The 22,448-nt window shown below is 44.3% G+C and overlaps 1 protein-coding gene across 1 annotated transcript in view; it reads left to right on the top strand.

Annotated features, from left to right (window-relative positions):
- THBS4 (thrombospondin 4) overlaps positions 1-14,890 on the top strand; it is a 40,835-nt gene extending 25,945 nt beyond the window's left edge. The window contains exons 12-22 of the mRNA XM_075590706.1: positions 977-1,084; positions 2,821-2,980; positions 3,126-3,244; positions 3,436-3,488; positions 4,729-4,922; positions 5,014-5,192; positions 6,939-6,987; positions 7,155-7,351; positions 11,039-11,211; positions 12,059-12,198; positions 14,293-14,890. Coding sequence (XP_075446821.1) covers positions 977-1,084; positions 2,821-2,980; positions 3,126-3,244; positions 3,436-3,488; positions 4,729-4,922; positions 5,014-5,192; positions 6,939-6,987; positions 7,155-7,351; positions 11,039-11,211; positions 12,059-12,198; positions 14,293-14,345 — 1,425 coding nt within the window. The 3' untranslated portion in view covers positions 14,346-14,890. The remainder of the gene's footprint in view (positions 1-976; positions 1,085-2,820; positions 2,981-3,125; positions 3,245-3,435; positions 3,489-4,728; positions 4,923-5,013; positions 5,193-6,938; positions 6,988-7,154; positions 7,352-11,038; positions 11,212-12,058; positions 12,199-14,292) is intronic.
- The last annotated feature ends 7,558 nt before the right edge of the window (positions 14,891-22,448 follow it).

Genomic DNA, 22,448 nt, shown 5'->3' with positions numbered 1-22,448 from the left:
TGTGGTAACCTGGGTACACCCAATGAAGAAGAACTATATCTGAATGTTTTCATGTAAGGTAATAATTGTGTGTTTAATACGACACAAAAGGTCTAATTATCAGTTATATAATCAAGGTCACTTATACCAAGTAATGGATGTGATGGTTTTCTCTGAGTGTGGCCATGTTAAGTGTTCTGCAGCTGTCACATCCCGAGATGTCATTTGTGGCTCTGCCTGTGACAGGGACCAACGGGCAACAGCAGGAAAGGGTGTGATTTTCATTTAAAGAAACAATGCAAGCACGCCATTTTTTTTAGGATTGAAGCAGGGGGTCTCTCAAGCTGAACCCCTTTAATTTCAGAGATACTTACCTCCATAGGGAGTGGCGGTAGCCGCTCCGCTGGGCTAGCAGGGTTCATGTAATTGCGCTGTTTCAAAGCTCCCGCACCGCGAGGGCCAATAGGAAGCCGTGATGTCACCAGGTTTGGCTTTCTATTGGCCCGCGCAATGGGCGAGCGATAAACATTGCAAAGATACCAGCACCCCGTTTGGAGGTCTGTATCTCGGAAGGCAGCTTGTACCCGGAAATTAAATGAACGGGGTTCGGCTCCAGAGACCCCCTCCCCCCTGTTTCAAACCTATGTTAAAAAATAATAAATAGAAAAATCACATGACTTGCTCCTTTAAGCCTGAGTCCCTTTAGCAGGGATGTGTTACCAATGAGTATGTATGCTGCTTGATCATTTATTGACACATCCTTCTGTCCTCTGTGAAGAGGAGAATTTTACATGACATGACGTTAATGTCTGTAATAACTGGACCTCCTGCGCCATAAGTGACATCATCAAGAGGCAACATGGCACATCCCTACTCTACTGTTTTTAAATATTTACAACTTCAAGTTTGACAAAAAAAAAAAAAAGAGAGAGAGAGAGATTATTTTAACATTTTGCCGTGTAGTCGGAGATTAACAAAAGCCCACCTTTACCTGCAGGATAACTGCGTGTATATTCCAAACTCTGGCCAAGAGGATTCTGACAGGGATGGGATAGGAGATACCTGTGACGAAGATGCAGACGGAGATGGAATCCTCAATGAACAGGTAAAGAGAAGCACCCACAAATCTGTGATACTAAGAAAAATATACCTACTTTCATGACGATGCACAATACAGACAGATACTACTCAAAAAAAACGGCTCGTTGCGTTGCTGGACCCTTTGGGAGCGAAAGGGTTAAGATTTTTTTTGCGGGGCTAAAATGACTTTCTAAAAAAAAAAATACATTTTCGTACTTTCCTTAGCGATTCTTTCCCGCGCTTCTTACTCTGCAGTGTTCAAATATGGTAGATGCTGTTTTTTTTCCCGAAGCGGTAATAGGAACGAGGCCTGTGTGGCTAAATACCTGTGTTTTAGTGATTTCTCCCAGTGAGAATGGGGAACCAAGAAAACAGAACAAAGCGTCACACCATTTGTGGAAGGCTTTGGTGTTCTGTGGGTTCCCCGGGCATTATTTTTGAGGTTGTCTTTTGCAGTAGTGGTGAGTTGAGGAAAATGTATATTAACCATATAAATGTGACCTAGGGCTAATTAAAGCAGTAGTCTGTGCTTCTTGTCATTTCATAGCCGATCTGGGGACTCTGGTAGCCAAAATATTGATAGTTTTTCCACCAAGCAAGAATGCTGGCCCAGTGGAGACCATATGGCCGCTGGGCGACGAATAGGAATACACATGATAAAGTGAAGAAATTACTATATTACTATATATATAGTTATATATATATATATAGCGCGATTCGCTACAACGCGGTCTGAGTGTGGCTCCCGATTTATAAACATCTCCAAGGGTTTTTCTTTAATAACATTCAATGCTTTATTGACTTACCCGGCATCTGCAGCTCTCTCCTCTCTGCAGCTCTCTCCGCTCCCTGCTGCATCCACTTGCGCAGCTTTCAATTTGACTTTCGAGCGCAACGTAGGGTCACATGACCCTTCTCTGACCAATAACAGCCCAACAGTGAATACATTTTATATAATACACATGCAGGAATCGAACCCATGACGCTTCATATGCTAGTAGCAATTCTCTAGCTGCTACACCACAGCGTTGTGCAGTAGATATTGAGTTTGTTTATAGAGTCAGATTCATCACACCAACCCTGTGGTGTAGCAGCTAGAGAATTGCTACTAGCAGGTTCACCTGTTCCTCCAGTAATGTTGTGTACCTCATCATGTGCATGAAATGCCCAGGGGGCTGCTACTACATAGGTGAGACGGGGCAGAGGCTAAACAGGAGTATGAACCTGCATCACACGTGGAACAAGAGACAGTCCTGTCGGCAAACATTTCTCTGACTATGTCCATAAGATGAACAATCTGATAATGTAGCATTTTTGTGTTAGAAAAGGTGATTTAAATGTATAAGTTATAAGGAACTTCATTATCATGTTCACATTCTGTGCGGTCTTTCTCCATAAAATAAACTCTTTTTTTCATGAGTGTGACTTTGTTCTACGTCTTCTCACCCTTTTCTAGCCTGCGTAAGTAATCTCAGGTCTACGCAACTGGATTTCTAGATCATTATGTAGTTCAAAGTTTTAGTAGCTGTATTGGTCCTTTAAAAGTGCAGATTTGTCATGGATTGTGACACCTTTCAATGGACCAACAACAGTCCCTTCTCTTGTTCTCTTGTTCCTCTATTTAAAAATATCACAGCTAATCGGCTCCATAGTAAACTGTACATCTTGTAAAATGTTAATAACCGCTAATTAAAAATTAATCCAATCGTCTCCAGCTTCACCTATTTTAGACCTGAGCTGATATGTCTGTGTGTTTTATAGGATAATTGTGTGCTGGTTGTTAACATTGATCAGAGAAATAGCGATCAAGATATGTTTGGGGATGCCTGTGACAATTGCCGCTTAACTTTGAACAATGACCAACGGGACACCGACAGCGATGGGAAAGGAGATGCTTGTGATGATGACATGGATGGAGACGGTGAGGAATTACCTTTGTACCTCCTTCCAGACGCGTAAAATTTCTAGAGCTGGGGAAGCGTAAATTCTGGTCTGTAGCCTCAATGACAACCATGTATTCTGAGAGGCGACATCTCTCTGAGAAACCGCTGCATGTTTTATTGTAGGTATCAAGAACTTTTTGGACAACTGCCAGAGAGTCCCTAATGTGGATCAGAAAGACAAGGATGGTGACGGTGTCGGAGATGCCTGTGACAGCTGCCTGGACGTCAGCAATCCAAACCAGGTTAGTGGTGTCGCAGTGTTTGAGTGTGTATGGGAGTCAGAGGGAAAGGCTGCTAGTGATTTATTTGCATGTGACACATTTTTTATGAGTGATATAGAGAAATGGAGATGGAAGGAAGAGCCCAAGTGGCTTATTTAGTTTATCTGAGCCAGAAAGGTCATCAAGAATAACGTTGTCTTTTCTCTCTGCAGTCAGATATTGATAATGACCTGGTTGGAGATTCCTGTGACACTAACCAAGACAGGTAGGATTTCATTCCAAGTGGAAAGTGCAGACATACTATCAGCCATCACAAATAAGACACCTTACAAACAAAAAGAATAGGGCGCAGAAATGATAAACCTTGTGCTTTTTCAAGAATATGCTTATATGAAAGCTTCCCTTTTAAACCTCTTAGCGTGTTAGTTTTATTATTGTATATTGTTTGTTTATGTATTAGTAGCCCCTTGAAAACGAAATGAGTTTAACATTGGTCTCTAATAGAGGTATCATTCATATCCATTAATTGGTGACAGAATCAATATATGTTTTGCTGTAATCCCTTCCCCATTTGCAGTGTAACCTCACATCTGGACCAAGCTAAGAAATAATACTAGGAAATAAAAGGATGATGCCAATCAACCCACAGAATTGTAACATATAATTAAAGTTCTTGTGCATGAGTTCTTGTGCATGACCACAAGAGGTCACTAGAGCCACATGACAAAAGGATAGATGTGTACTTAGCCGCACACGCATATTGCTTACATTGTGAACACAACAGTTACAAGTGTGTGTGTTATGTTAGTACAGTATATTATATGGCAGTGATTTAATATAAATAAATAGTTCATTTAATGTATCCCAAGCCAACTTTAACCAATGCAATTGAAAAACAACTCAATTTGCATACTGTTTTATGAATAATGAAATAAATACCTAATTGACTAAATAATTGGCGATTTAAATGTATTCATATATTTGCATAGATAACATACAGTATAGTAAAGCTGTGCACATAATGTACACATCACGATTTTACTATGAAAACAACACGTCCTACTATGGACTTAGTGAACTCGTGGTGGTGAGGGGAGCACACGGCACATGAGAAACGGCACATGAGAAACGGCACAGGTTTTGTGTTCTTGACATTCATTGAAGGGGCCTTTTATGGTATTTTTTAAACCAGAGCAATTAGTAAATGTCTAAGTTATGACTCGATACTACGGTAATCACTGCAGCTGTCGTTAGATGTTCTTGTGGCAATTTTTCATGTCTAGCAATCTCCTTGCTTGTGTCAATGTCATTGTTTGTCCAACATGCAAAATGTCAGACTACGTTGGGCGATGGCACGTGCCTAGTGACAAGTAGTGCTTTTGCCATTCTGTTCATGCATTTAATATTATTTGGACAGAGCAAGTGTGAGGTTATTACTAGTACAGAATATTCTCCACAAAGGCCATATAACCATTGAACACTTTCCTTACTTTTTCACCTAACAGTGATGGTGATGGTCACCAGGACAGCACAGACAACTGCCCCACGGTCATTAACAGCTCCCAGCTGGACACAGACAAGGATGGCCAGGGAGATGAGTGTGACGATGATGACGATGGCGATGGAATCCCTGACCTCCTTTCTCCAGGGCCGGATAACTGCAGACTGGTTCCCAACCCCGGACAGGAGGATGACAATAGTAACAAACCCCATGATTATTTAAAACATTTTTTTAATCTGGATGATTGAATTTGAATACATTCTTTACTGACATGATGTTCTTTGTCCAGATGATGGAGTGGGAGACATCTGCGAGTCAGACTTTGATCAGGACACAGTCATTGATCGCATTGACGTTTGCCCTGAAAATGCTGAGGTCACCTTGACTGATTTTAGGGCCTATCAAACAGTTGTTCTGGATCCAGAAGGCGATGCCCAGATTGATCCCAACTGGATTGTTTTGAACCAGGTAACTTGCCCCCCATATGTCAGTGAAGAAGGCCAGCACGACAATTCAATTGGTCCTGTGGCGGTGCACAGTTGGCACTTCTGCCAGTAAAGGTGTTAATACAAAGTGTCATGGAAGCAGAGTGTCATGGAACATCCAGTATATAGGGGGCGATGTATCAAAGGCTCCCAGGTGCAAAAACAGGGCAAAAGTGGAATAAAAGTAATCCCATTAAAATCAATAGTATGTTTTCCTGCTTTAATAAACACGGGGCAGTTTTCCTGCTCCACTTGTACCCTGGTGTCATGGCCGGGAGACTGATACATAGCAAGGGGCCTGCAAAGAGCTCATACTCAGCAAGTAAGAGGAATTGCAAAGTTGCAGTACTCAGGTCAGAGTTACACAATGATGGTCACTTGTACACTCGCCCAAAGATATTTTTCGTCGGTATGTAACCTTTAGCGTGCGCGGCACCACGTGATGATGATTGTGCGCAATAGGGGGGAGACTTCCTCTTCCGTTTCTCTTCCTGTTAGATCGCATTTTGCACTTAACCGGAGGATCTCCCATATAAATACGAGCAAGTGGTTTATGACGCAGCTTCTACATCAGGGGGGCACTGGAGTGCCAGACTCCATGATGTAGTAGCGATGTCCTTGGGCAACCAATGGTTTAAGAAGAAAAAAAAAATCAAAGACAAGTCCCACTGTGTCTTATGTGATCATGATGATATAGGAAAAATAATGCAAATTGACAGGTAATATAGGAAAGGTAAAGGCCATTTGACATGTAATTATGATGATATAGGAAAGTAAGGTAAATTGGAAAAATAAATACATGTGTATTATACGTATTATTTGGACTGCACTTTGCTGTAAAGGTTGTAAAAACTCAACGTGTTACTCTGTAAATCATGTCTGCTTCTCTTCCTGTGATTTGAACAGATGCCTCTTGTTTGATGGGGATACCCAACCTTCTATAGTGGGCGAAGTGCCATTAGAAAGTAGAGGCAATGTGTTCTAGTGTGGCAGAGCACAAACCTTTACAAAAAGGGGCCTGACTTCTGGGTTCAGACAGACAGACCCCCTTACCACCAGGTCGGGGACGATTATCCCAGTGCATCCCCCTGCACCATCCCACCCCTCCCCACTCCCCCCCCCCCCCCCCCGATGGTCATGAGAGTGCTCTTTAGACCAGGGGTGGCCAACTCCAGTCCTCAAGGGCCACCAACAGGTCAGGAATTAATGATATTCCTGTTTCAGCACAGGTGGCTTCAATCAGGGACTCAGTCAATGACTCAGTTAACTCAAACCCTGACCTGGTGGTGGCCCCTGAGGACTGCAGTTGGCCGCTCCTGCTTTAGACTATAGGCTATAAGGTTTGAAACGGAGAGATTAGTTAAAAATAAATCTCTTATTTTAAAGATGCAGCCTCCCCCTCTCGGAGGCCAAATTGAAGCAATGGCAGTGACATATGTAAGGGGTTAAATCCCTGTTAAAGCCAAAACTAAATCAGCCAAATGTTTATCTTGAGCATTATTACATTTGTTTTATGAGTTTACAAACAAATTCAAAACAATATGATTAATCGAAGAATTGCACCTTAAAAACAAAATTGCTGGTACCTGGTACTTCCTTGTGCCATCACTACCACTGGTAGTGGTACAACCCAATGTTTTCTATAGCCTAGTTTAGACAAGGACGGTTTCAGACTGCTCTGTGTTTTACGCATGCGTGTCACTAAATATCTTACTTTGTTGCCTTTCAGGGCATGGAGATTGTACAGACTATGAACAGTGACCCTGGCCTGGCAGTTGGTATGTTATCATTGTCCTTCATCTAGTTTTAACCACTTCTCAGGTCTTTATTCCTATTTCATTCTTCTACGCCAGTGAAGGGGGTTTTCTGAAGGACGTTGGCTTGTGTGTATTTTTTTTAAGAGGCTGCTCTTCTTGTAACTCCAACACTTTTTTATTTTCTCCAGGTTACACAGCTTTCAATGGAGTTGACTTTGAAGGCACCTTCCATGTGAATACAGTGACAGATGACGATTATGCAGGGTTTATTTTTGGATATCAGGACAGTTCCAGCTTCTATGTGGTCATGTGGAAGCAGACTGAGCAGACATATTGGCAGGCGACCCCATTCAGAGCTGTTGCAGAGCCTGGTATTCAGCTGAAGGTATCTATCCATGACTTGTCTATCATGAACGTGACATGACACTGACTTGTCTATTATGATTATGACATGACAATGACTTGTCTATCCACCTTTCCCTCATCATCCCTAATGTCCATCCTTGCTAGCTGTAAAACCTTAAAAGGATATAAGAACTTTAAAGTAGCATCAAAGTCCCAAAAAACATATTACGTATTACAACTGAAGAGACTATTTGCCCCCTAATGTCCTCAAAGACCCCCCCATCTCTTGCTGTGAGAAAGGACCTCTCCTGTTGGTTATTGGACTGGTCAGGAGCAGCGCACTATATCATTACAACGAGGAAGCGTCTTATAGATTTATTGCATTTTAAGTTGTGTTTTCTCTAAGGAGCAGCTGTGAGAGGCTGGGAGTTTAAAGAGATACCCACCATTTTCAGGGATCTCATTAAAAAAAAGACTTAAAATAGCTTTTCTGATGATATATGTTTCTGTAAGGAGGTTGCTAGATTTGTTCCTTTATTGGAACAATTTTTAAAATTAACTCCAGTTGTGTTTAATAAGGTTGTGATGTTGGACATCTTCGTTGCTAATGTGTTGCGAGGGATGGAGGTGCGTGCTGGGAGGTTAGCATTCCTAAAGCATGACTTTTAGGGTTGGATACGATTACAGTATATTTTCCTTGGAACTTTTTATCATTTGATGGGGAAGTGATTCTGTAGAGAAGAAGGGAGCACAGTGCAACAGTTTGCAGAGGGAGTTTGCAAGGGAGTGGAACATGACCATCCCAGCTGCCAAACCACGGTGGTGAAATGAATGTAGTGTCACGGTAGTGTCGGCTATAAAGGGCTACTTTAGCAACTCGTGTTAAAAATAATTTTACCGTAAGTCGCAAGATCTGTAAATGTGCGTTAAAAAAATAAATCAAAATACCCTTCAAAGTGGTGTCAAGTTAATAGAATAAAAGGAAAATAAATCAACATACAGGTTCCTGTATCAGGCCTATATCTACTGGATATGAGGTGTTTGCTTCAGCTCTCTCCAAAAAGTATGTCCACACTTCTTGTGATTTAACCCGAGGAATCCTAGGAAACCGTACCATAAAAACAACGCACATCCAGATGGTGTAATACATTTAATTAGATCCAAGCTCAAAAATAAATGCAGTGTATCTGCTCACAAACATGTAACGTTTTCCAGCTCATCAATGTTGCTGTTCCTGCAATACTCCTTCCTCTGGGTATGACCAATGATGTAAGACATCTGCTCTGTTCCTCGCGCGCATTGAACCCCACCGAGTCCCCGATCCTCAGATGCCACCGTGTCAGAGCTTCGGCTTGGATGATGTCACTGCCCAAAAGTGCAGGAACGTATCACTGCAAAGCTCAAACCTCACCCTACGTGTTTCGTAGGACCTTTCCCACTTCCTCTGGGACCTCTGGGACCTTTCCCACTTCCTCTGGGACCTCTGGGACCTTTCCCACTTCCTCTGGGACCTCTGGGACCTTTCCCACTTCCTCTGCGGTGTTCTGCTGTTACTTCACTTGCAGCCATAATGAAATAGCTAAGGCGTTTGTGGACCAGGGAAGAATCACTGGGTTTCAAAGCGCGAGGAAGAGAGCAGACGTCTTACATCGTAGCTCATACTCCGAGTGAGGAGAACTGCAGGAAGAGCAGCATTGATGAGCTGGACAGCATCAACTGTTTGTGATTCGCATAAACTGGTTGTAGCGTTGAGCTTGGATTGAATTAAAGGTAATACACCATTGGAGAGGTTTTGTTTTTGCTCTTCTGTCTTTATAAATATATATCTGGATGGTCTAAAATGAAATTAAATATCTCAACTTTAAGTAAAAAATGTATTTCATACTTTCTACCAACAAAACAATCTGCTCAGCAGTGGGACACGAAGGAGTGGTCAGGCAGCAAACGTTTCTGAGACTCCCTTTGAAGAACAAATTATGATTGTAATGCTTCTTTCACAGGATTCTTGACCATAACTCATTCAACATCAAACTTTAAACAATATTTTAAGATCACATCACTTTATACATTGTAAAAGCTATACATGTATTGGTTTGTTCAATGACAAAAACACGCAGGATCAAAATGCAAGCCTTTATAACATATAGCACCCTATTCTAGTAGCCTCGATAACCCACTTATCGATAGGGTTGCCAGGTGTCCGGTATTGAAGCGGACTGTCCTGTATTTGGATACTCTGTCCAGTAAAACATGAGAGGTTCTGTAATACTGGACATGTATGTGTCCGGTATTTTCCTCCCTGGATATAGTGACCTGACGCACCTTTCACCATTGAGTCCAATATAGCTGAGGAGTTAATTCCTTTATTACCTTAGCAGTTAATACCGCTAAGGTAGTGAGGGGGTTAACTGCTCCCACTACCCACCCAGCAGGCTTAACCACCCACTCAGAGGCTACTACCCACTTCATCCACCCCCCACTGCCACCAATAAACAGGCTATTGAAGTTGAACCCCTTCATCGCCTTAGTGGCTAGCCGCTAAGGTATTGAAGTTGTTTTAATACAAATTTAAATACTAGTGTACATGAGCAGGGGGTCTCCGGAGCAGGCCCGCTTTCATTTCAGGTCCGTCAACCCCCTGCTTCCCGAGATACAGGCCCCCGTTATGGGGTGACCGGGACACAGGACATTTAAATGCATAGGAGATACCGGCACCCCATAACGGGGCCTGTATCTCGGAAAGCAGGGGGTCCCCGGACCAGAATTCAACACAGTTCTGCTCCGGAGACCCCCTGCTCACGTACGTAATAACATTTTTGTTAAAACCCTGCGATCGCTGGCGAGATGTGCGCAGGGAGAGGCGGCTCTCTGTGTGCAGCTCTCCATGCAGCTAGGCCACATCGCTTCAGCGCGCGGGGGTGAGAACTTTTGAGAGAGGCTCAGATCACATCGCTGCTCATCGTACGGTTCGGGCATTTTCCCATCGCATGGCTTCAGAGCCTTTCTGAATACCGTGATAACTCAACTCACAAAACGTCCGGAGGTAACTTGCCAAACTTGCGATGCAGCAGCGATTTCATCCAGGCAACTGGAATAAGCCCCATAGATTTTTATCATTTTCTTTCCATTCCATTATATTCATCACAGCCTCCTCCTTCCCACTCATTATACCAAAGCAAATGATATGCACGATCAAAGCAATCTGGAGCATGCGCCACATCTATTAGTATTGAGCAATGAGTTGGGTAGACTGCCATGAAATTTGAAGGCTTCAGATTAGCGTACTGCAAAATCATCTGTGAAGGCTTTGATCTTCTGTAGTAGGGTTCAGAAGTTAAGATCAATAATCGGTATACAGTGGGTACACCTATACTGCATGTGGATTAGGTTCCCATCAAACTCATGAGATGATACTGTTGCAATGAAGCGTAGTATTGGTGTGACACATGCACAACTGAAGCATATTTCTATTTCATTAGGGCTCAAATCCATGAAATATTACAATATTTGAAACATTTTCTTTCTGAAGTAGACACCCGTTGGGGTTTTTCAAGCTCTGATGAAGGGTATCGCAACGGCCTTAACTTTCATTCAAGTCTACGATAGCTAACCCTGAATCTGGTGCAATGCCCGGCATAAATCTGCCCCCCAGAGTCGTGTTGCAAAGCGATTGAAATGTTATACCTGATCTTGCTTTATATAAAAAAAAATGTTTCTGCTCATTCAGGCTATCAAATCAAAGACCGGACCAGGGGAACATCTCAGAAACTCCCTGTGGCACACGGGAGACACCAATGACCAAGTGAGGCTGCTGTGGAAAGACCCCAGGAATGTGGGCTGGAAAGACAAAGTTTCTTATCGCTGGTTCTTACAGCACAGGCCCCAAGTTGGGTATATCAGGTCAGTTAAAATAAGACAGAAATGGAAAATAGTAAATAAAAGATTTAACAAAATAATAGATGACAGATTCATTTCTTTCCACTTTTTTTGTCTAATTTATGGCACCATTAAAACAGGAATGTGTGTATTTTTTATTTACATTATTTGACCTAGAGATGAACTGCGGCCCTATAAGCTCTGGATCCCCACTGATTCATGAAATATGTCCTGTTGACACTCCCTCACAAGAATTGTTGTCTGAAACAACAGGGCTACTTTAACAGCAGTATTAGTGTTTTCCAGCCTGTATTTAATGTACGCCGTATATAATACATTATACGAATCTCCATTGGAAAAAGTGTCCCGACAAAGTAGTACAAGTAATACTAATCCTTTTAAATAGTATGTATGTCTTTATTTATATAGCGCCATTAATGTACACAGCGCTTCACAGTAGTAATACACGTGACAATCATATAAATAACAAATAATACAAATAACAGATCATGGGACCAAGTACTTCAGGCATAAAAGTAACATTTCGGAAGAGGAGTCCCTGCTCCGAAGAGCTTACAATCTAATTGTAGGAACGCAAACATCTTTTGGGCAAATGCAGATACACATGTAATGGTTAAAGGGTTATAGGAGGTAGGTAATGTGCGATGCCTTGCGCTTCTTCAGTACTGGAGGGATCCAAAGCAAAGTATTTTTGGTGGTAAGACCAGTGCCGGCGTCTCCGCAAGCTGAGTGGGTTTTAAGAAAAAGGCAACCGTGGCACTTATTTAAAATACAAAGAAGACATATTTAGAACCCAGAATATAAGCACTAATACAAGGTCATTGTTGCTATCGTGACTTTCCATTTCCAGGGCGAGGTTCTATGAAGGTTCTGACCTGGTGGCTGACTCGGGTGTCACTGTAGACACCACCATGCGTGGAGGCCGACTTGGAGTATTCTGCTTCTCCCAAGAAAACATCATCTGGTCTAACCTGAAATATCGCTGCAACGGTAATACTTCCAGTGTGATCTTGCTCTGACCATCAAACAGCTTATAACCTTTCAGATGTTACCATATGGGTCCTACAAGACTTGCACCCTATTAAAGAATGTTTATGTACAGTGGCTTGCGGAAGTATTCACACACCCCCCCCCCCCCCGCACCCACCCCCAGCCAATAATGTCACAAGTTGTTGAATTACAAATAATGTTTTGGATCAGTCTCTACTACTGACATTTTTGCCCATTCTTCATTGAAAAATTGATCCAATACTGATAGTTTTTTGGGGGATCGTTGATGGATTGCAATCTTCAAGTCTTGCCATAAATATTCGATTGAATGTAAGTCTTTGACTTGGTCACTCAAGAACATGAATTATCTTCTGTTTCAACCACTCCAGTGTGGCTTTATGCTTTGGGTCATTGTTCTGCTGAAATGTGAATTTCCTCCCCAGTTTCAGAGTCTTTGCTGACTCAAACAGGTTTTCCTCAAGGATTCACCTGTACTTTGCACAATCCATTCTCCCCTCTATCCTGACAAGCTTCCCAGCCCCTGCTGAAAAGAAGCATCCCCATAACATGATGTTGCCACCACCATGCTTGACAGCTGGGATGGTGATGACTGGGTGATGTGCAGTGTTGAGCTTCCGCCAGATGTAAAGCTTGGAATTTAGACCAGAAAGTTAAATTTTTGTCTCATCTGACAACAAAACCGTTTTCCACGTGTTTGCAGTATCATCTATATGCTTTTTCACAAACAAAAATATCACCTTTTAGTCTAAATTCCAAGCTGTTACGTCTGGCGCAAGCTCAACACTGCACATCACCCAGTCATCACCATCCCAGCTGTCAAGTATGGTTGTGTCAACATCATGTTATGGGGATACTTCTCTTCAGCAGGGTCTGGGAAGCTTGTCAGGATAGTGTGGAGAATGGATGGTGCAAAATACATGTAAATCCTTGAAGAAACCCTGTTTTGAGTCAGCCAGGACTCTGAAATTGGGGAGGAAACTCACATTTCAGCAGAATAATGACAGGAAGGACAACGCCAAAGCCACACTGGAGTGGTTGAACAAGAGGACAATTAATGTACTTGAGTGACCCAGTCAAAGTCCTGAATTGAATTCAATCAAATATGTATGGCGAGACTTGAAGATTGCTCATCGACAATCCCCAACAAACCTATCAGAACTGGATCAATTTTTCCATGAAGAATGGGCAAAAATGTCACCATCCTACTGTGCAAAGATAGTAGAGACCTACCCATAAAGACTAATAGCAGCAATTGCTGCAAAACCTGCTTCTACCAAGTATTGACTTAAAGGACTGAATACTTATGCCAGGGGAGTAGAATCTATTTCCCCTGCGCCCCCCTGCTGGCTCTCCTGCGCTCCGTGCGCCCCCTCCCTTCTCCTTACCGTGGTTCCCAGCGTCTGAGCATCATGACGTCACGTTGCCATAGAGACGCGTCTCTGGATGCAGGCTGAACCACGGTAATTAATGTTTACAGAGGCCTTCGCCGCTTCCTCGGCACTTAATTTAAGGGCCTTCGGGAAGCGCGTGGGGCCTTTGTAAATCCCGCGCCCCCCGTAGTTAATTGGCGTGCCCCCCAGTTTGCGCACCGCTGACATGCAACCAGTACATTTCACTGTTTTTTTTCCCCACTTTGCTGACATTTAATCTCTTACTCATATAACCGTTTTCAGTTTAGCCACTACAGCTCTGTAGCTTTATTCTAAATCCACTGAAGTGGCTGTTTGGGACAGTTTTGGCCAAAAATCACCATTAACTTCAATGTGTATTTTTAGCCAAAAACGTCCGAATTTACACTTTAATGGATATAGGATTTCTCCCTTAGCCTTGATGTCACCAAAGGGGGCTGTATAACACATTGCTTTGCAGGTCCCTATAGAAGCAGAAGGATAAAATTCGAAAAAAAATCTAGAAAACATTAGACTAGCATTTGCTATGTCACCGTGCATGCCAAAGGAACCTACAAAAAAGCATGGGTCAGAAATAACCCTGAGACAAAATGGCTTTCATTGGACGGGAAAATCTACAGACCGACAAATAATATTGTTTTTTTCTTTTCTTTTGCAATTCCAGATACAATCCCAGAGGATTTCCAAGCTTTCCAAGCTCAGCAATTTGCAAGTTAAAGTAACAGAGAAAGACAGAAGATATTTTTAGAACTAAGTTTTATTTGTTAATAATAAAAAAAAATATTATTTCACCTCAATATTTTCATCTGATGTAACTACGATTGCTTTTTTTTTTTTATACCTACTGTACATGGTGTGTGAAATAAAATGGATACAATAAACCAAACCAAAAGTTATCTGTTCTGATACCCCCCACCTGTCATGATTTGTATAGCAATAACCCAATAGGTGTAACTACTCCCACCAATAAAAAAAAATAAACTGTGAATATTAATTACATTAAAAATGCTCATCATTTAATTAGTTGCAATTGAATACTCCAATAAATGTCTTTACTATGGCAATCAAAAAATATATATTATTATTTATAAATACATATATAATACATATTGCGACGAAATGTGTAGGGCAAAGACTAGGATCCTTTATGTACCTGTGGATTATCTATTCACCAAACGGTGTTGGATCATAGCACCCTAGTAGGAGGGGGGGGCTGTTCCTCCTCTTTTTATCCATGATTCAATAAAGGATTTTTTGTATTCCGCACAGTCCAGCCTTTACTATTTTTTGCATAGCAGTGCCCGCTGTCTCTCCCCTTCGGTGGGAGCTATCCACCCGAGTACTCCTTTTACCACTATTGCCGCCCGTGTATGCCGTTCCGACGTCCATTGCATCCGGTGTAATCATCGCGAGACTGTAACCAGGAAGAGACAGTGTGGACGCCCACTCCTGACGTCCGTGGCGGAAGGATATCGGCAGCCATACACGTGGGACAGTGTATCGAACGGAGGAACTGGTGAAGTCCACTACATTGTATTTTAAGATCCTTGCTTTTATTCATTGCACATATTGTGAGTGTCCGTATTCCCGACTTTGGTATATTAAACTATTTTATACAGTATCACGCTATGGGAGCCGCGCTGTCTTCTTTTCGTTTTGCGTGTGTGTGTGTGTGTGAGTGTGAGTGTGAGTGTGTGTGTGTTAATGCATGCTCCAGTTTGTAGAAGTACAGACACATGGAAATGGTGATCACAATGATCAATTGCCAAGGACCATTAGAAAAATAACCTCCTACATATGATAAATATGGGTTATAATTGTGTGTATGTATGTCTTTATTTCTATAGCGCCATGCATGTACATAGCGTTTCACAGCAGTAATACACGTGACATAATATAAATAACACATAATGGGAATAAGAGCTTCATGAAAGTAACATTAGGAAAAGGAGTCCCTGCCCCGAAGAGCTCACAATCTAAGTGGTAATTAGGAAGAATGTACAGAGACAGTAGGAAGGTGTTCTGGTAAGTGCGTCTGCAATGTATGAAGTGTATAGTAACAGCCACGGAGCTACCACTATGCTTCGTTAAATAGGTGTGTTTTAAGATGGGTCTTAAAGCTGCAGGCCAAACAATATTCTACGTTTTTTTTTTTTTTTTTAATCAGATCTGTACTATGAGAAAATACTTATAGCGATTAAAGAAATAAAAACACTCTGAAAGACATTTTTTTATGTATTATAATGTAACAAGCATTTTTTGTTTCTAGAGCAACCATTTACAAAGTCACATCCCCTTCCTCTTCTGAAACAGGCTCTGGCACACCCCTTTTTGAGCCCTGCCCTCTCTCTAGCAGTGCACCAATTGTATATAGTGACTGCCTGGTCACATGATCTTCCACACAGAACTTTGCATCTTTGGTCCTCTTCTGCTGCCCTGGCAGCCATTTAGTGAACCCCTGAGCCGGATCTTCGCAGATCGATCACAGGAGAACGGATCGATCGGCAACTTAGCTAATTACTTATCATTGTGTGGATTGTATCGATGCACATATTAAAGGGGAAAATAAATAATAATAATAATAAATAACCCAGCTTGGACTGCTGCTTTAAAGGTGGATAGTGAGGGTGCTAGTATAATTAACTTATTCAGTCGAGGTAAAACAATTCATTTTTAAAATCTATTTCATTTTCGCTCTTAGTAATTGCAAATATTTATTTCCCTTCCTCGTGATGTTGGGAATGATTTGTATCCCACAAGAGTGGAAACATTTTCGATTGTCATTATGTATTTCATTAAAATGTGAGGAAACAGCCAAATCACTCTCAGGGTTCAACATTGGTCTAATGTTTTCTTGTATCGTAACCAGGGCCGCCGACGGGGTGACAGCCGGGACTCTTGTCCCGGGTCCGGTAAGTCAGGGGTTCCGGGCCCCATGCCAGAAAAAAAAAACGCTGGCCCGCTATCATAAGTGTAGCCAGGTTAGGAGAGCCAATCAGGGCCTTCCTCATGGGCGGGGCCTGGCAGATATAAGCAACTGCTCCGGCGGGGAAAGTGTGTTTGAATCTTCCTGGCTGTGCAGCTGCTTATACAGGATAATGTGTGTGTGTGTGTGTGTGTGTGTGTGTGTGTGTGTGTGTGTGTGTGTGCGTGCGTGCGTGCGTGCGTGCGTGCGTGCGTGCGTGTGTTTGTCTGTGTGTGTCTGTCTGTCTGTCTGTCTGTGTGTGTGTGTGTGTGTGTGTTTGTCTCTGTGTGTGTGTGTGTGTGTTTGTCTCTGTGTGTGTGTGTGTGTGTGTGTGTGTGTGTGTGTTTGTCTGTGTGTGTCAGTCCCAAACCTACCTGCATCCTTCGCAGGCCTCTGCCTCTCGGTGGTGGCACCAAGGCCCACAGCAGGCCATCTGAAGGGCCCCCCTCCGTGGGCTGTCAGCAGCTCCTCCAAGACCCCCATGTGCCCCCTGCGGCTGTCTGAAGTTCCCTTCTTGAATCTCCAGGCTCCAGCCCTCAAGGTTATATCCCCCTGGCTCCTATTCCTATACACATTACACTCCTCGGCCCATAACATATCCCCCTTCCCCCCAACAGGCCTATACCTCCCCCCCCAGGCCCATACCAAACCCCCCCCCACCCCAGGCCCATACCTAACCCCCCCCCACTCAGGCCCATAGCATCCCCACCCCCCTTGGGCCCATACCTTCCCCCCTCAGTCCCCTACTTTCCCCCCCCCCCCAATCCCTTAACTTTTCACACACACCCGGACCCCTAGCTTTCCACCCCCCCTGTCCCCTACCTTTTCACCCCCCCAGACCCCTTCCTTGCCCCCCCCAGACCCTATCTTTTCACCCCCCTGCCCATGCCCCTACCTTTTCCACCCACCCAGACCCCTACCTTTTCACCCCCCCCCACTCAGACCCCTACCTTTTCACCCCCCCCCCCCACCCAGGCCCCTACCTTTTCACCCCCCCCACCCAGGCCCCTACCTTTTCACCCCCCCCCCCCCACCCAGGCCCCTACCTTTTCACCCCCCCCCACCCAGACCCCTACCTTTTCACCCCTCCCCCCCTCTCAGTTCCCTACATATATTAAAGTAAACAGATTGCATTGTAATATAATTTTTTTCAGTCCTCCAATAACACAAGAAAACATTTAAGTAAGTTATGTCCTAAAAAAAAATTCAAGGTGTGTGCGCTATGGAGGGGGAAGGGGGAGAGGGAAGGGGGAGGGGGAAGGGGGAGGAGCCCTGATCCTTACATTTGTCCTAGGTCCCATTTTTTCTGTTGGCGGCCCTGATCCTAACGTTTAATGGTCTAACTCTAATGAATTGGTGGGCAACCATTCACAGACAGCCAGGGGCCACATCGGGCCCTGAGGGGTTTCATCTGCATGCCCCAATTGCTGACTGCCCCAGCAGCATGCCCTACCTCTCTCCCCAGTGCAGACATGTTGCCGACATGGATCGTAGCTTCTTCCTGTTCCCACAACTGCTTAGTTATATTATGATAATAAATACTGTACTTCCCCACTCCTCTCCCTGTCCTAATCACTAGTTCCCTGTGCGGCATAAGGCAGCTGCCTGGAGGGAAACTCCTACCCAAAGCTGCAACGTCCCTTCTGCCTGTGCACTATATATATTGTGTGTAAAGTCCAGAAAACCACAGCACTCATAAAAATCTTAATAAAACATCATTTTAATGCCTCTAATAATGCAAAAAATATATAATAAGTCTGCAATGTTTCGTGCCTACAATGCTCTTTGTCATGCATACATAGCAGTGTCACATACACTAACTTTTTATAGTGAAGCTAGGACTTGAATTTGGAGCAAATTTCATCACTTCTGGTCTACAGGCAATCGGGAGCTCCGGAGTCACTGCTGGTCTATTTCCCAGAGCAGAAGGCAGCCGCTCACATTCATGGAACCCAGCCTAGCAACCCCCGAGCACAGGCTGCGGGACCACTCTGGCAGACAGCTCCGCCCGAGCCCCTGCATCATCAAGAATGGACAACCACCAAGAGGGATAGTCATTGGTAGATAATATTATTCTACCTCTAACAGTGTGTCATGGAATACATCAGATACAATACACTATCCAGTAGTTATATTCCATTTTACCAACATTGTGTAGCCATGCCTGGTTTTGGCTACTAGTCTGCCCTCCCTGTCATGTATGTCCTGGTAACAGTGCAGGTAGTGTCAGGTCCAATCCTGGGTTTTCTCCACAGAAGCAGCTCTCTTGAGTGACAGAGGAGGAGGTGGGTCTGGGTCTGTGTTCTGCCCAATCCTGGGCTCAGACCTGGTACCTTCTTCCCTTGTACTTAAAGGACTGCATCACTAAATTGTTTGAGTGCCTCTCCCCACTTGAGAGAGGCTGGTACACACAGAGGTGTCTGTGCATTGGCACCTTCTGTTCCCCTTCGGGGAGAGTGAGTGATACCATTCCCCTGGTTCTGCTAGAGGACTGGGGAAGAGTAAGGACTGCTTCAGATGCCCTTGGTCTGGAATGTAGGTCCAGGGACCATCCAAAGGTTGCAGACCTGTGTGTGTGAGCTGTACTGGACAGGGGCCCATGCTATACTGTGCTGAAGCAGAGAATAAAGTAGTTCTAATTTAATATACTCCGGCCTAGTGTGCAATCTTTCTGGGGGGAGTGGAGTAATTCTTCTGCAGGAGATTGCCTTCATACATCTGGCGCATGCAGCAGATGGAGGCGCTGTACTGTCAGAGATAAGAACCCATGATGTACCCCAGCAGCCTTTCCTGTTCTCCCCAACAACACCGGCGGAGACTCAGATCTATTGTGAGCCAGCAGGTATGCATCACCATACACCGTGTAATGGCCAAATCTCCCAGAGGGGGGGGGGGGGGGGGGGGTGAAACACAGTTACAATTGTAATCCGATAACGTACATATTATGGGGCTCTGCATAATTTTAAACACTTTTACACAGAGAAATGATAATATATCCAACAGCAATGGGATCTTGAAACTTACAAAGAACCATAGTAAACCCTATACATAACAGATAAGCCTATTATAATACATGGAATGTTAATGTGTTTGTGTGTAATTGGATATAGTATATAATCATTGAAGGTTACACAACCCTATTTCTGTGATCATTCATATTATTTCCAAGGTATCCAAGTCTCTATTCTGCTCATAAATCCAGAAGAGAAGAAGAATGTAATGTAACTCACATTTACAACTGTTATTCGGGATCTAGGTAACTAATTAACTGCAGGTATGTCATCCTGACCTAATTGGGAATGCCATTTAGTTATATAGTATACCTAGTGATATTAGGAATAAGTACCTGGTCTCTTATTTCTCATAATCGTGTATCCTTCTAATGTTAAAACATACAGTAATCTATTATTAAATGCTACCCCAATGAATATCCCATCCTAATAGCAGCATAACAACCTCAAATGGTTCTACCACAACACAGATTTCACACAGTCTATGTCACATATCAAAAAAGCACCCCAGCAATTGATGACTATAAAGAGAGTTAATAAACAATGTCTTCTGGATAGATGAGTCCCATTTGTCAGCACATAGTAGGCTAGCAGTAGGATAAGTAGGATCACTAAGAAACAGTGGCACTTTCTACAACCCGACCCTGCTATACATAAGGTCTTAGAGCCTTTACCCCTTCCTCTCCCCCTCCCCAATATTGGCCTTCAGAAAATCCCCGACATTGGGGTATACCTTGGTTACTGTGGATTTGGGTGCACTTAGAACTCCTGTGTCGCGTTTCAAGTGGCCACTTATACAAGGGACATTTCCTTGTTTGGGGGTATGTGCAAAAGGGTGACTCCTTTACACATTAGCAGACTGGGCACAAATAGACGATCAGAGATTATGCCACCTGCAATTCTGATTTTGTGATTTACCTCATAAAATGCCCTGGCAGCTTGGCCTATGTGGGCGAAAAACCACCCGGAAGGTAAAAGAATGAATCTGTCCGCACAAATCCACCATTAGATGTAATATTCAGGAACAACCAGAGTCTGCGCACTTCATACAAGCTGGGCACAATTTGAGCCAGTTGCAATTACAGATCATTGAGGTAATTTCTAAGGCTGCGGTCCCAGTCACTGCCACAGCGCACGGCTCGGCGTGCGCTGTGCATGTAAGCAGCGCCCCACAATGGGGGAGGGCCCAGTACGCACCTTCACGCTGAAGGTGCAGCCGCGCCGTGCTGCAGGGTTTTTTTCAACTCAATGAAATTGAGTTCAAACCCTGCGACGGAGGCGTGGCCACGCCCCCACCGGCGGTTCACCCAATGAGGCAAACTAGCCACGTGACGTAATGTCCACGCCCCTGCAAATCCCCGACCACGCCCCCCCCGTCGCAAGCTCCATCTCTCCCTGTCAGACCACAGATCGCGGGTAGCTGTGCACGCGCCGCCTGACCCCCCGCTGGGCGCGCGTGTCACAGACATTACTGGGACCGCAGCCTAAGCCACGCACGGCGTGCGACTCCAGCCCCTGCATTGAATACGTTGCACCCCAGGGCACTGAATAGGGAGTACGACTTGTCTAATGTTTTATAGATGTTCTTTCAGGTCAGATGCTTGGTGTCGAAGGACTATTTCTGTACACATACCGGTTTTTAAAGACGAGTCATATGCTACCTGTGCATGTATTTTCAGTACCCCCTTCAGCCTTTACATCCTGCGTGGTGAGGAATCTGACAAGTACTTGTTGCCCTCTACTGAGGTTGTGGATGTCCTAAATGAGGGCTGTCAAACATGTGGCCCACCGGACTCTTCTGTCCAGCTCACAGACCAGAATTGAGTACCGGGACATGAGGAAAGAGCTGACGTGGACGCTTCTGTGCTGTTCCCACACTGTACTGCAGCAGGAACTCTCGCGAGGAAAGAGCCAGCACGGACGCTTCTGTGCTGTTCCCACACTGTACTGCAGCAGGAACTCTCGCGAGGCTTGCCAGGCCAATGGGGGTGTCCGGTTAGCCTTTATGTGGCATCCTGCTGCAGTTAAGTGCAGTGACAGCATGGAAGAGCCAGCACAGGCCCCTCCCCACACTAGCTCTCCCCTCATACTGCCTCACCGGTATCCTGCTCCGGTCACCCAGTGAGTGTGTGAATAGGGGGTGGGGTGAGATTTTAAGAGTGTAAATGTGGGGGGGGGGGGATGTGAAGAGTGTGAAGGGGGAGATGTGAAGAGTATGTGGGGGGAGATGTGAAGAGTATGTGGGGGGAGATGTGAAGAGTGTGAGGGGGGAGATGTGAAGAGTGTGAGGGGGGAGATGTGAAGAGTGTGAGGGGGAGATGTGAAGAGTGTGAAGTGGGTGGGAGTGTGAGGGGCAGATATGAAGAGTGTGGAGGGGCGGGTAAGAGTGTTGGAGGTGGGGAGAGAAATAGAGCGAAGGCGGGGAAGTGAGGGAGAAAGACAGAGGGGAGTGTGAGCGTAATGCTCACATCTAGCATATAGCTGTAGCCATATAAACCCTGGCTACTAAAATCCTCTACCCTAACATATAAACCCTGGTACCAGTGCAGGCAGTGTTAGGGTTAATCCCTTGTTCTTGCTGCAGCAAGTTAATCTCCAGTAGTTACACGGGGTGGGCCCAAGCCTAAGGTGCTGCCACCTTCCCGGGGCTAAGAGCTGGGACCCTCCCCTGGTAATAAAAAGGGGCTGAAGCTCAAATTAGTTGTTGTTGGAGGCTGGGATCTGGTTCTTGCTCTTCCCTTCCCTCCCTCAGGGGAGTGGGATCTGATTCCCCTTATCCCATCAGGGAGTAAGGGAGCTAAGGAGGGGCTCTTGGGGCTTCAAGCCCTTTGGGTTTGCTCCAGG

The sequence above is a fragment of the Ascaphus truei genome, chromosome 1, assembly GCF_040206685.1.
Source record: "Ascaphus truei isolate aAscTru1 chromosome 1, aAscTru1.hap1, whole genome shotgun sequence".
NCBI classification, from domain to species: domain Eukaryota; kingdom Metazoa; phylum Chordata; class Amphibia; order Anura; family Ascaphidae; genus Ascaphus; species Ascaphus truei.
Note: the sequence above shows the minus strand (reverse complement) of the source record. Positions and strands in the feature narration are given on the sequence as shown.